The sequence below is a fragment of the Melozone crissalis genome, unplaced genomic scaffold (genome assembly GCF_028551555.1).
Source record: "Melozone crissalis strain CALT ecotype California unplaced genomic scaffold, PUWL_Pcris_2 ptg000701l_1, whole genome shotgun sequence".
Classification (NCBI taxonomy): domain Eukaryota; kingdom Metazoa; phylum Chordata; class Aves; order Passeriformes; family Passerellidae; genus Melozone; species Melozone crissalis.
In genome coordinates this window covers 35,294-50,134 of record NW_026536360.1, presented here as the reverse complement: position 1 = coordinate 50,134, position 14,841 = coordinate 35,294, and the positions used below count along the sequence as shown (strand labels likewise).

Sequence of the window (14,841 nt, the reverse complement as noted above, 5' to 3'; positions counted from 1 at the left end):
AAATGGGGAAAACTCCCAAAAGTGGGAGAGAAACCCTAAAAATGGGAGGGGAAAACCCCAAAAATGAGAAATTTACCCCAAAACCAGGGGGGAAACCCCAAAAATGGGAGAGAGACCCTAAACAGGGGGGAGGGACCCCAAAAATGGGAGAGAGACACAGAACAGACCCCAAAAATGGGGGAAAAAACCCAAAAATGGGAAATTGACCCCAAAACCGGGGGGGGAAAACCCAAAAATGGGGAGAGAGACCCCAAAAAATGGGGAGAGAGACCGAAAATAGAGGGGAAAGACCCCAAAAATGGAGAATTGACCCCAAAAATGGGGGGGAAAAATCCCAAAAGTGGGAGAGAAACCCCAAAAAATGGGAGAGAGGACCCAGAATAGACCCCAAAAATGGGAAATTAACCCCAAAACACAGGGGGGAAAACCCCAAAAATTGGAGTATAGAGACCTGAAAATAGGGAGGGAAAGACCCCAAAAATAGGGAAAAAAATCCCAAAAGTGGGAGAGAAACCCCCAAAATGGGGGAAAAACCCCAAAAATGGGAAATTTACCCCAAAACCGGGGGGGAAAAATCCCAAATAAAGGGGGTCAGAGTTCTGGGGGTTCCAGGAGTGGGGCAGAGAATTTGGAAAAAAGGGACAAAATCCCCCCTATGGGATGGCCAAAAATCAGACAAAAAATCGGGAAAAAATCCCCCCAAAAAATCCAAAAAAACCCTAAAATTGGGGGGAAATCCCAAAAAAATCCCAAATAAAAGGGGTCAGAATTTGGGGGTTTTAGGAGTGGGGCAGAGAGCAGAAAATTTCCCCAAAAATTGGAATAAAGGGGCAAAAGCCCCACTCTGGGATGGCCAAAAATCGCCCAAAAAATCAGAAAAGAAATCCCAAAAATTCCCAAAAGTTTCCCCAAAAATTCCCAAAAAATTCCCCAAAAAATCCCAAAATGGGGGGAAAATCCCAAATAAAGGGGGTCAGACTTTGGGGCTCCCAAGAGTGGAACGAAGAAATGGGAAAGGGGCAAAATTCCCCATCTGGGATGGCCAAAAATCGCCAAAAAATCGGAAAAAATTCCAAAAAAAAAAAATCAGAAAAAATCGGGAAAAATCCCAAAAAATCCCAAAAAGGGGAAAATCCCAAATAAATGGGGTCAGACTTTAGGGGGTACCCAGGAGTGGGGCAGAGAATTTGGAATAAAGGGACAAAATCCCCCCTATGGGATGGCCAAAAAATCGCCAAAAAATCAGAAAAAAACCCTAAAGAATTCCCAAAAAATCCTAAAATTGGGGGAAAAATCCCCAAAATTCCCAAATAAAGGGGTCAGAATTTGGGGGCTCCCAAGAGTGGAATGAAGAAATTGGAAAGGGGCAAAATTCCCCATCTGGGATGGCCAAAAATCGCAAAAAAATCGGGAAAAAATCAGAAAAAATCCCAGAAAATCCCAGAAAGTCCCGAAAATCCCAAATAAATGAGGTCAGAGTTTTGGGGGTTTCCAGGAGTGGGGCAGAGAAATTGGAATAAAGGGGCAAAATGTGTCCTATCTGGGATCGCCAAAAATCAGAAAAAGATGGGGAAAAAATCCCCCAAAAAATCAGAAAAAAATCGGGAAAAATCCCCAAAAAAATCGGGAAAAAAAAATGGGAAAAATTGGAAAAAAAAAAAACGGATGAAAAAAATCGGGAAAAATCCCAGAAAAATCGGAAAAAAGTGGGAAAAAAATCGGGAAAAATCCCAGAAAAATCGGAAAAAAGTGGGGAAAAATCCCCCAAAAATCCCAGAAAGTCCCAGAAAGTGCCGAAGATCGCGAAGATGGCGAAGATCCCGAAGAAGATCCCAAATCCCGGCCGGCTCCCGGCCTCAGTCCCTGCGCAGGTTCTTCAGCCGCTCCTCCAGGTCGGCGTCGGGCGTCGGCCAAAGCGGCCGCGGCCGCCTCGGCCCCCCCGCGCCCCTCCCCCGCCGCCAGGGAACCGCCCGGCGCCGGCAGCGCTGCGGACGGACGGACGGACGGACAGGAGGGAGGGATGGACGGAGGGAGGGATGGACAGAGGGATGGATGGACAGAGGGAGGGACAGAGGGATGGACAGAGGGATGGACAGAGGGATGGACAGAGGGATGGACGGACAGAGGGATGGACAGAGGGACGGACAGAGGGATGGACGGACAGAGGGATGGACGGAGGGATGGACAGAGGGGATGGACAGAGGGATGGATGGACAGAGGGATGGACGGACAGAGGGATGGACGGACAGAGGGATGGATGGACAGAGGGACAGAGGGACAGAGGGACAGACAGACAGACAGACAGAGGGACAGACGGACAGAGGGACAGAGGGACAGAGGGACAGACAGACGGACAGACGGTCAGGGATGGCACAGAGATCCCAAGGATCCCAACGAGATGAACCCAAATCCCCCAAAATCCCACCCAGAATAAAGCCAAAAATCCCATTAATCCCAAATCCCACCCAGAGTAACCCAAAATCCCTCCCTGATTGTCCCAAATCCCCAAATAATCCCACCCAGATTAACCCAAAATCCTGCCCAGATTAACTCCAAATCCCCAAATCCTGCCCAGATTATCCCAATCCCCCAAAATCCTGCCCAGATTATCCCAAATCCCCCAAAATCCTGCCCAGATTAACTCCAAATCCCCAAAATCCTGCCCAGATCTATCCCAAATCCCCCAAAATCCTGCCCAGATTATCCCAAATCCCACAAAATCCCACCCAGAATAAACCCAAAGAATCCAAACCAGATTATCCCAAATCCCAAAACTATAACGCCAAAATCAACCCAAAACCCCACCAAGATTATCCCAAATCCCAAAGTCCCACCCAGATTACCCCAAAAATTCCTCAGAGAACCCCCAAATCCACCCAGGCTATCCCAAATCCCATCAACCCCAAAATCCCTCCCACGCTGACCCCAAATCTCACAAAGAGCACCCCAAAATCCAGCCCAGATCATCCCGAATCCCAAAACAATCCGACCCAGGTTATCCCAAATCCCCCCAAAATCCCGCCCAGATTAACCCCAAAAATCCCATTAACCCCAAATCCCACCCAGATTGTCCCCAAATCCCATTAACCCAAAATCCCACTAAAATTAACCCAAAATCTCACCAGATTATCCCAAAATCCCAAAATCCCACCCAGATGATCCCAAATCCCAGTAACCCAAAATCTCACTAAAATTAATCCCAAATTTCACCCAGTTTATCCCAAAATCCTTCCCAGATTATCCCAAATCCCACCCAGATTATCCCAAAATTCCCTGAAATCCCCCCCAGATTCCCCCAAAATCCCCCCAAATCCTCCCCAAAATCCCCCAGATTTCCCCCAAATCCCCCCAAACCCCTCAAAACCCCCAAACCGCCCCCAGAATCCCCCCAAACCCCTCCCAGACCTTCCCCAAATCCCCCCAAATTTTCCCCAAATCCCCCCAAAATTCCCCAAATCCTCCCCAAAATCCCCCAAATCCCCCCAGTTTTCCCCCAAATTCTCTCAAAACCTGCCAAACCCACCCCCCAGATTTCCCAAAAAATCCTGCAAAAATCCCCCAAAACCCCCAAAAATCCACCCAAATCCCCCCAGATTTCCCCCAAAATCCCCCAAATTCCCCTCAAATCCTCCCAAAAGAAACCCTGAAATCCCCCCAGATTTTTACCAAAATCCCCCCAAAATCCCCCAAATCCCCCAAAACCTTCTGAAATCCCCCAAACCCCCCAGATTTCCCCCAAATCCCCAAAAAAATTCCCCCAGATTTCCCTCAAATCTGCCCAAAATCTCCCCAAAATCACCCAAAAATCCTCCAAAAGCCCCCAAAAATCTGCCCAGACTCCCCCCAAATCCTCCCAAATCTCCCCCCAAAATCCCCAAAATTCCCCCCAGAATCCCCCAAAACCCTCCCAGACCTTTCCCAAATCCCCTCAGATTTTACCCCAAATCCTCCCAAAATCCCCTGAAATCCCCTCAGATTTTACCCAAAATCCCCCAAAATCTTCTGAACTCCACAAAACCCCCAGATTTCCCCCAAATCCCCAAAAAATTCCCCCAGATTTCCCTCAAATCTCCCCAAAATCTCCCCAAAAAAATCCTCCAAAAGCCCCCCAAAATCTGCCCAGACCCTTCCCAAATCCCCTCAGATTTTACCCCAAATCCCCCCAAAATCCCCAAAATCCCCCAAAATCTTCTGAGATCCCAAAACCCCCCAAAATCCCCCGAAATCCCCTCAGATTTTACCCCAAATCCCCCCAAAAATCCCCCGAAATCCCCTCAGATTTTACCCTAAATCCCCCCAAAATCCCCTGAAATCCCCCCAGATTCTCCCCAAATCCCCCCCAAATCCCCTGAAATCCCCTCAGATTTTACCCCAAATCCCCCAAAATCTTCTGCAATCCCCAAAATTCCCCAGATTTTCCCCAAAATCCCCCCAAATTCCCCTCAAATCCCCCCAGATTTTCCCCAAAATCCCCCAAATTCCCCTCAAATCCTCCCAAAATCCCCTGAAATCCCCCCAGATTTTCCCCCAAATCCTCCCCAAAATCCCCCAAAATCCTCTGAACTCCCCAAATCCCCCCAAAATCCCCCCAAAATCCCCCCAAAATCCCCCCAAAATCCCCCCAAAATCCCCCGCCCCCCCGCACTCACTGGCCAGCTCCTCGGTCAGGTTCAGCCCCAGCTCGTCCAGAACCTGCGACACCACGGCGTCACTGGGGAGGGAAACAAACTGGGATATACTGGGATGGACTGGGATGGACTGGGATGGACTGGGATGGACTGGGATGGGAAACTGGGACCTGGGACACCACGGCGTCACTGGGGAGGGAAACAAACTGGGATAAACTGGGATGGACTGGGATGGACTGGGATGGGAAACTGGGATGGGAAACTGGGACCTGCGACACCACGGCGTCACTGGGGAGGGAAACAAACTGGGATAAACTGGGATGGACTGGGATGGACTGGGATGGGAAACTGGGACCTGCGACACCACGGCGTCACTGGGGAGGGAAACAAACTGGGATAAACTGGGATATACTGGGATGGACTGGGATGGACTGGGATGGGAAACTGGGGCCTGGGACACCACGGCATCACTGGGGAGGGAAACAAACTGGGGATACTGGGATGGACTGGGATATACTGGGATGGACTGGGAGGGACTGGGAGGGACTGGGGTGGACTGGGATATACTGGGGTATACTGGGATATACTGGGATGGGAAACTGGGACACTGGGACACCACGGCGTCACTGGGGAGGGAAACAAACTGGGATAAACTGGGAGGGACTGGGAGGTACTGGGATGGACTGGGAGGGACTGGGAGGGACTGGGGTATACTGGGGTATACTGGGATATACTGGGATATACTGGGATGGACTGGGATGGACTGGGATGGACTGGGATGGGAAACTGGGACCTGTGACACCACGGCGTCACTGGGGAGGGAAACAAACTGGGATAAACTGGGATATACTGGGATATACTGGGATGGACTGGGAGGGACTGGGAGGGACTGGGGTGGACTGGGATATACTGGGATGCACTGGGATGGGAAACTGGGGTAGACTGGGACAGACTGGGACACTGGGACCTGGGACACCACGGCGTCACTGGGAGAGAGTGGGGATACTGGGATATACTGGGATGGACTGGGATGGACTGGGATGGACTGGGATGGACTGGGATGGGAAACTGGGACGGACTGGGACGGACTGGGACCCTCTCCATGCCCGTGTCCCCTCAGTGTCCCCAGGTGTCTCCTGGCTCCCCACCAGGTGTCCCCAGCCGTCCCCAATGTCTCCCCTGTGTCCCCCAGGTGTCCCCAGGTGCCCCCAGCTGTCCCCATGTGTCCCCATGTCCCCCCAGATGTCCCCATGTCCCCCCAGGTGTGTGCCCAGGTGTGTCACCATGTCCCCATGTCCCCCCAGGTGTCCCCATGTGTCCCCATGTCCCCATGTCCCCCCAGGTGTGTGCCCAGGTGTGTCCCCACGTCCCCATGTCCCCCCAGGTGTCCCCATGTCCCCATGTCCCCATGTCCCCCCAGGTGTCCCCATGTGTCCCCATGTCCCCATGTCCCCCCAGGTGTCCCCATGTGTCCCCACGTCCCCATGTCCCCCCAGGTGTCCCCACCTCTCGTCCTCGTCGTCCTCGTCCCCGAGGGCGTCGTCGATGGCGTCGTTCATCAGCTCCTCCTTCATGTCCATGAGCTCCGACTGCTTCTGGAACTCCTGCAGGATGCGCTGGATCTGCGGCAGCTTCAGCTGGGGACAGTGGGGACAGTGGGGACACTGGGGACACTGGGGACAGTGGGGACACTGGGGACAGTGGGGACAGTGGGGACACTGGGGACATTGGGGACACTGGGGACATTGGGGACATTGGGGACATTGGGGACATTGGGGACAGTGGGGACATGGGGACATTGGGGACACTGGGGACATTGGGGACATTGGGGACATTGGGGACATTGGGACACTGGGGACACTGGGGACACTGGGGACAGTGGGGACATTGGGGACATTGGGGACACTGGGGACATTGGGGACATTGAGGGGATTGGGGACATTGGGGACATTGGGGACATTGGGGGCAGTGGGGACACTGGGGACACTGGGGACATGGGGACAGTGGGGACAGTGGGGACACTGGGGACACTGGGGACATTGGGGACACTGGGGACATTGGGGACACTGGGGGATTTGGGATATTGGGGACAGTGGGGACACTGGGGACACTGGGGACACTGGGGGCAGTGGGGACATTGGGGACATTGGGGACACTGGGGACATTGGGGACATTGGGGACTTTGGGGGGATTGGGGACATTGGGGACATTGGGGACAACGGGGACACATTTGGACATCAGGGACATTGGGGACATTGGGGGGGATTGGGAGGATTGGGGACATTGGGGACATCAGGGACAATGGGGACATTGGGGACATCGGGGGATTTGGGACATTGGGGGTATCAGGGACATTGGGGACATTGGGGTGTGGGGACATTGGGGACATTGGGGACACAGAGGGGACATCAGGGTGACCGCAGGGACAGCAGCGTGGCGATGGGGACAGCCTGGTGACCACAGTGCCACCACCTGTGACAGGGTGACACCGTGGCCTGGGTGACCGTGGTGACACAGGTGATACAGGTGACACAGTGACACACAGGTGACACACAGGTGACACACAGGTGACACAGTGACACACACAGTGACACACAGGGACACACACACAGTGACACAGTGACACACACAGTGACACAGGGACACACAGTGACACACACAGTGACACACACACAGTGACACACACACAGTGACACACACAGTGACACAGGGATGTCCCCAGGTGTCTCACCTGTCGGTTCATGGTGGCCATGGCCCGTGTCACCCCCCTCATGGCGGTGGCCATGGCGCTGTGTGACCGCAGTGACACACACACAGTGACACAGTGACACACACAGTGACACAGTGACACACAGTGACACACAGTGACACACACACAGTGACACACACACAGTGACACACACACACAGTGACACACAGGTGACACAGTGACACTGACCTGTCGGTTCATGGTGGCCATGGCCCGTGTCACCCCCCTCATGGCGGTGGCCATGGCGCTGTGTGACCGCAGTGACACACACACAGTGACACACACACAGTGACACACACACACAGTGACACACAGTGACACAGTGACACACACACACAGTGACACAGTGACACTGACCTGTCGGTTCATGGTGGCCATGGCCCGTGTCACCCCCCTCATGGCGGTGGCCATGGCGCTGTGTGACCGCAGTGACACACACAGTGACACACACAGTGACACACACAGTGACACAGTGACACACAGTGACACACAGTGACACAGTGACACTGACCTGTCGGTTCATGGTGGCCATGGCCCGTGTCACCCCCCTCATGGCGGTGGCCATGGCGCTGTGTGACCGCAGTGACACACACACAGTGACACACACAGTGACACACACAGTGACACACAGTGACACACAGTGACACAGTGACACACACACACAGGTGACACAGTGACACTGACCTGTCGGTTCATGGTGGCCATGGCCCGTGTCACCCCCCTCATGGCGGTGGCCATGGCGCTGTGTGACCGCAGTGACACACACACAGTGACACACACACAGTGACACACACACACAGTGACACACAGTGACACAGTGACACACACACACAGTGACACAGTGACACTGACCTGTCGGTTCATGGTGGCCATGGCCCGTGTCACCCCCCTCATGGCGGTGGCCATGGCGCTGTGTGACCGCAGTGACACACACAGTGACACACACAGTGACACACACAGTGACACAGTGACACACAGTGACACACAGTGACACAGTGACACTGACCTGTCGGTTCATGGTGGCCATGGCCCGTGTCACCCCCCTCATGGCGGTGGCCATGGCGCTGTGTGACCGCAGTGACACACACACAGTGACACACACAGTGACACACACAGTGACACACAGTGACACACAGTGACACAGTGACACACACACACAGTGACACAGTGACACTGACCTGTCGGTTCATGGTGGCCATGGCCCGTGTCACCCCCCTCATGGCGGTGGCCATGGCGCTGTGTGACCGCAGTGACACACACACAGTGACACACACAGTGACACACACAGTGACACACACACACAGTGACACAGTGACACACAGTGACACACAGGTGACACAGTGACACTGACCTGTCGGTTCATGGTGGCCATGGCCCGTGTCACCCCCCTCATGGCGGTGGCCATGGCGCTGTGTGACCGCAGTGACACACACACAGTGACACAGTGACACACACAGTGACACAGTGACACACAGTGACACACAGTGACACACACACAGTGACACACACACAGTGACACACACACACAGTGACACACAGGTGACACAGTGACACTGACCTGTCGGTTCATGGTGGCCATGGCCCGTGTCACCCCCCTCATGGCGGTGGCCATGGCGCTGTGTGACCGCAGTGACACACACACAGTGACACACACACAGTGACACACACACACAGTGACACACAGTGACACAGTGACACACACACACAGTGACACAGTGACACTGACCTGTCGGTTCATGGTGGCCATGGCCCGTGTCACCCCCCTCATGGCGGTGGCCATGGCGCTGTGTGACCGCAGTGACACACACAGTGACACACACAGTGACACACACAGTGACACAGTGACACACAGTGACACACAGTGACACAGTGACACTGACCTGTCGGTTCATGGTGGCCATGGCCCGTGTCACCCCCCTCATGGCGGTGGCCATGGCGCTGTGTGACCGCAGTGACACACACACAGTGACACACACAGTGACACACACAGTGACACACAGTGACACACAGTGACACAGTGACACACACACACAGTGACACAGTGACACTGACCTGTCGGTTCATGGTGGCCATGGCCCGTGTCACCCCCCTCATGGCGGTGGCCATGGCGCTGTGTGACCGCAGTGACACACACACAGTGACACACACAGTGACACACACAGTGATACACACACACAGTGACACAGTGACACACAGTGACACACAGGTGACACAGTGACACTGACCTGTCGGTTCATGGTGGCCATGGCCCGTGTCACCCCCCTCATGGCGGTGGCCATGGCGCTGTGTGACCGCAGTGACACACACACAGTGACACACACAGTGACACAGTGACACACAGTGACACACAGTGACACACACAGTGACACACACACACAGTGACACAGTGACACTGACCTGTCGGTTCATGGTGGCCATGGCCCGTGTCACCCCCCTCATGGCGGTGGCCATGGCGCTGTGTGACCGCAGTGACACACACACAGTGACACACACAGTGACACAGTGACACACAGTGACACACAGTGACACACACAGTGACACACACACACAGTGACACAGTGACACTGACCTGTCGGTTCATGGTGGCCATGGCCCGTGTCACCCCCCTCATGGCGGTGGCCATGGCGCTGTGTGACCGCAGCGTCTGCACCCGCAGCGCCACCCCCTGCACGTTGGCCCGCATGGCGATGAACTTGCGCTCGTAGCGCCGCGTGCGCACCAGGTCCTTGGCCAGCACCCGCACCGCGTCCTGGGGACACGGGGACATCAGGGGACATGGTTAGGGACATGGGGACACAGGGACACAGGGACAGGGACACAGGGACAGGGACACAGGGACGCAGGGACACAGGGACACAGGGACACAGGGACAGGGACACAGGGACAGGGACAGGGACACAGGGACACAGGGACACAGGGACAGGGACACAGGGACAGGGACACAGGGACGCAGGGACACAGGGACACAGGGACACAGGGACAGGGACACAGGGACACAGGGACAGGGACACAGGGACACGGGGACACAGGGACACAGGGACAGGGACACAGGGACACAGGGACACAGGGACACAGGGACAGGGACAGGGACACAGGGGATACAGGGACACAGGGACACAGGGACACAGGGACAGGGACACAGGGACAGGGACACAGGGACACAGGGACAGGGACACAGGGAAAGGGACACAGGGACACAGGGACACAGGGACACGGGGACACAGGGACACAGGGACAGGGACAGGGACAGGGACACAGGGACAGGGACACAGGGACACAGGGACAGGGACACAGGGACACAGGGACACGGGGACACGGGGACACGGGGACACAGGGACACAGGGACACAGGGACAGGGACACAGGGACACAGGGACACAGGGACAGGGACACAGGGACAGGGACACAGGGACACAGGGACACAGGGACACAGGGACAGGGACACAGGGACACAGGGACAGGGACACAGGGACAGGGACACAGGGACACGGGGACACAGGGACACAGGGACAGGGACACAGGGACAGGGACAGGGACACAGGGACAGGGACACAGGGACACAGGGACACAGGGACAGGGACACAGGGACAGGGACACAGGGACACGGGGACACAGGGACACAGGGACAGGGACACAGGGACAGGGACAGGGACACAGGGACAGGGACACAGGGACACAGGGACAGGGACACAGGGACACAGGGACACAGGGACAGGGACACAGGGACAGGGACACAGGGACACAGGGACAGGGACACAGGGACAGGGACAGGGACACAGGGACACAGGGACACAGGGACACGGGGACACAGGGACACAGGGACAGGGACACAGGGACAGGGACAGGGACACAGGGACACAGGGACAGGGACACAGGGACAGGGACAGGGACACAGGGACAGGGACACAGGGACACAGGGACACAGGGACAGGGACACAGGGACACGGGGACACAGGGACACAGGGACAGGGACAGGGACACAGGGACAGGGACACGGGGACACAGGGACACAGGGACAGGGACACAGGGACAGGGACACAGGGACAGAGGGACATGGGGACACAGGGACACAGGGACACAGGGACACAGGGACACGGGGACACAGGGACACAGGGACACAGGGACACAGGGACAGGGACACAGGGACAGGGACACAGGGACACAGGGACAGGGACACAGGGACACAGGGACACAGGGACACAGGGACAGGGACACAGGGACAGAGGGACATGGGGACACAGGGACACAGGGACAGGGACACAGGGACACAGCGATGAACTGGCGCTCGTGGCACCGCGTGCACACCAGGGCCTGGGCCAGCACCCGCACCGCGTCCTGGGGACATGGGGACAGGGACACAGGGGACATCGTTAGGGACACATGGGGACAGCGTTAGGGACAGGGACAGGGACACAGGGACAGCACGCTGGGGACACAAGAGGACGCAGGGGACAGGGTGACAAACATGGGGACAGTGTCAGGAACAAGGTCAGGGACCGGAACAGTGTCCTGGGGACACAGGGGACACAAGTGACCGGGTTAGGGACACGGGGACAGCGTCCTGGGGACACAGGGGACACAGGTGACCGGGTTAGGGACACGGGGACAGCGTCCTGGGGACAGCAGGGACAGGGCCAGGGACACAGGGGACAGCAGGGCTGGGGACACGGGCACAGCAGGGGACAGTCGTCAGGGTTAGGGACAGGGACATGGGGACAACGTCCTGGGGACATGGGGACACTGTCAGGGACATGGGGACAACAGGGGACAACAGGGGACAGCGTCCTGGGGACACAGGGGACAGGGTCAGGGACATGGAGAGGGACAGAGGAGACAGCATTAGGGACAGGGACAGCAACACAGGGGACACAGGGGACAGGGACATGGGGAGTGTCCTGGGGACACAGGGACACAGTTGGGGACAGGGACAGGGAGACAGGGACAGCATTAGGGACATGGGGACAACGTCCTGAAGACACAGGGGACACAAGGGATCAGGGTTAGGGACAAGGACAGCGTCCTGGGGACACAGGGGACAGGGACAAGGGACAGAGGGGGCAGCAGGGACAGGGACAGTGTCAGAGACACGGGGACAGCATCAGGGACAGGGACAGGGACAGGGACAGGGACAGGGACCTGGGGACAGCAGGAATGGCAGGGACCGGGTTAGGGACACAGGGACAGGGACACAGGGGACACAGGGGACAGGGTCAGGGACAGGGGACACAGGGACAGGGACACAGGGGACACAGGGGACAGGGTCAGGGACAGGGGACACAGGGACAGGGACACAGGGGACAGGGGACACAGGGACAGGGTCAGGGACAGTGCCAGAGACATGGGGACAAGGGACAGCGTCAGGGACAGTGGGGACATCGCCAGGGACGTGCAGGGACAGTGAGGGGACATCAAGGGGACATCAAGGGGACATCCCCTGGTCCCTCCATGTCCCCAAGACCCCTCTGTGTCCCTTGTCCCCAATCCCCTCCCACCCATCTCCCCTCTGACCCTGCTGTCCCCTCTGTGTCCCCTCTGTCCCCAGTGTCCCCAGTGTCCCCAGTGACCATCTGTCCCAGTGTCCCCCAGTGTCCCCTCTCTGTCCCCTCTGTCCCTGCCATAACCTCAATGTCCCCAATGTCCCCAAACGCCCCTTTGACCATCTGTCCCTGCCATGTCCCCCCAATGTCCCCAATGTCCCTCTGAATGTCCCCCCAGTGTCCCCCAATGTCCCCATGTCCCCTCTGATCATCTGTCCCTGCTGTCCCCCAATGTCCTCACTGACCATCTGTCCCCAGTGTCCCCCACTGTCCCCACAATGTCCCCAGTGTCCCCCGTGTCCCCCCAGTGTCCCCAATGTCCCCAATGTCCCAGCAATGTCCTCCCAGTGTCCCCAAACATCCCCAGTGTCCCCTGTCACCCGATGTCCCCAGTGTCCCCCCACTGTCCCCAGTGTCCCCTCTGACCATCTGGCCCTGTCATGTCCCCAATGTCCCCAGTGTCCCCAAGTCCCCTCTGACCACCAGTCCCTGCTGTCCCCTCAATGTCCCCAAATGTCCCCAAATGTCCCCTCTGACCATCTGTCCCTTCTGTCCTCAATGTCCCTATGTCCCCATTATCACCTCAGTGTCCCCAATGTCCCCACAGGCCATCTGTCCCTGCTGTCCCCAATGTTCTCAGTGTTCCCAATGTCCCCAAATGTCCCCAATGTCCCCCCAATGTCCCCAATGTCCCCAATGTCCCCAATGTCCCCCCAATGTCCCCCCAATGTCTCCAATGTCCCCAATGTCCCCAGTGTCCCCCCTGACCATCTGTCCCCAATGTCCCCAATGCTGCCCCAATGTCCCCATTGTCCGCAATATCCCAAATGTCCCCAATGCCCCCTAAATGTCCCCAATGTTCCCCCTCTGTCCCCACTGTCCCCAGTGTCCCCTCTGACCATCTGGCCCCATTGTCCCCAATGTCCCCAGCGTCCCCAATATCCCAAACGTCCCCAATGTCCCCACTGTCCCCAATGTCCCCTCCGAACATCTGGCCCCGCTGTCCCCTCTGTCCCCAATGTCCCCAATGTCCCCAACATCCCCGATGTCCCCAGTGTCCCCCCAGTGTCCCCCCAGTGTCCCCAGTGTCCCCCCAGTGTCCCCAGTGTCCCCAGTGTCCCCAGTGTCCCCCCAGTGTCCCCAGTGTCCCCAGTGTCCCCAGTGTCCCCAGTGTCCCCCTGACCATCTGGCCCTGCTTGGCCATTTTCTTGATGTCCATGATGATTTTCTTCTCCTGCGCCTCGAGCTTCTGCCGCTCCCGCTCCAGCTCCCGCACGGCGCGGGCCAGGGCGCGCTGGTTCTGCCGGAGCAGCTCCTCCGGGGAGCGCCTGCGCCCGAACAGCAGCTCCATGGGACACCTGGGGACACTGGGGACATCGGGGACATCGGGGACATCCATCAGAGTGAGCACAGTGACACACAGGGACACACAGGGACAGTGACACACAGGGACACACAGGGACAGTGACACACAGGGCCAGGGCGCGCTGGTTCTGCCGGAGCAGCTCCTCCGGGGAGCGCCTGCGCCCGAACAGCAGCTCCATGGGACACCTGGGGACACTGGGGACATCGGGGACATCGGGGACATCCGTCAGAGTGACACACAGTGACACACAGGGACAGTGACACACAGGGACACACAGGGACAGTGACACACAGGGACAGTGACACACAGTGACACACAGAGTGACACACAGTGACACCCGGGTACAGCCATCACACAGTGACACACAGTGACACACAGGGACAGGGCACACTGGTTCTGCCGGAGCAGCTCCTCCGGGATATGGGGACACTGGGGACAGTGATGGGACACTGATGGGACACTGGGGACATTGGTGACACTGGGGACAGCAATGGGACACTGGGGACAGTGATGGGACACTGGGAACAGCAATGGGACAATGGGGACAGCCATGGGACACTGG

The 14,841-nt window shown here is 57.1% G+C and overlaps 1 protein-coding gene across 1 annotated transcript; it reads right to left on the bottom strand.

Moving 5' to 3' along the window:
- Nucleotides 1-1,856: 1,856 nt before the first annotated feature.
- Nucleotides 1,857-14,270, bottom strand: CHMP2A (charged multivesicular body protein 2A). Its single transcript, XM_054295397.1, is given in 6 exon segments — nucleotides 1,857-1,901; nucleotides 1,903-1,985; nucleotides 4,650-4,711; nucleotides 6,135-6,265; nucleotides 9,947-10,126; nucleotides 14,097-14,270. Coding segments are annotated over 6 exon segments (669 nt in total). The 5' UTR covers nucleotides 14,265-14,270.
- Nucleotides 14,271-14,841: the final 571 nt, after the last annotated feature.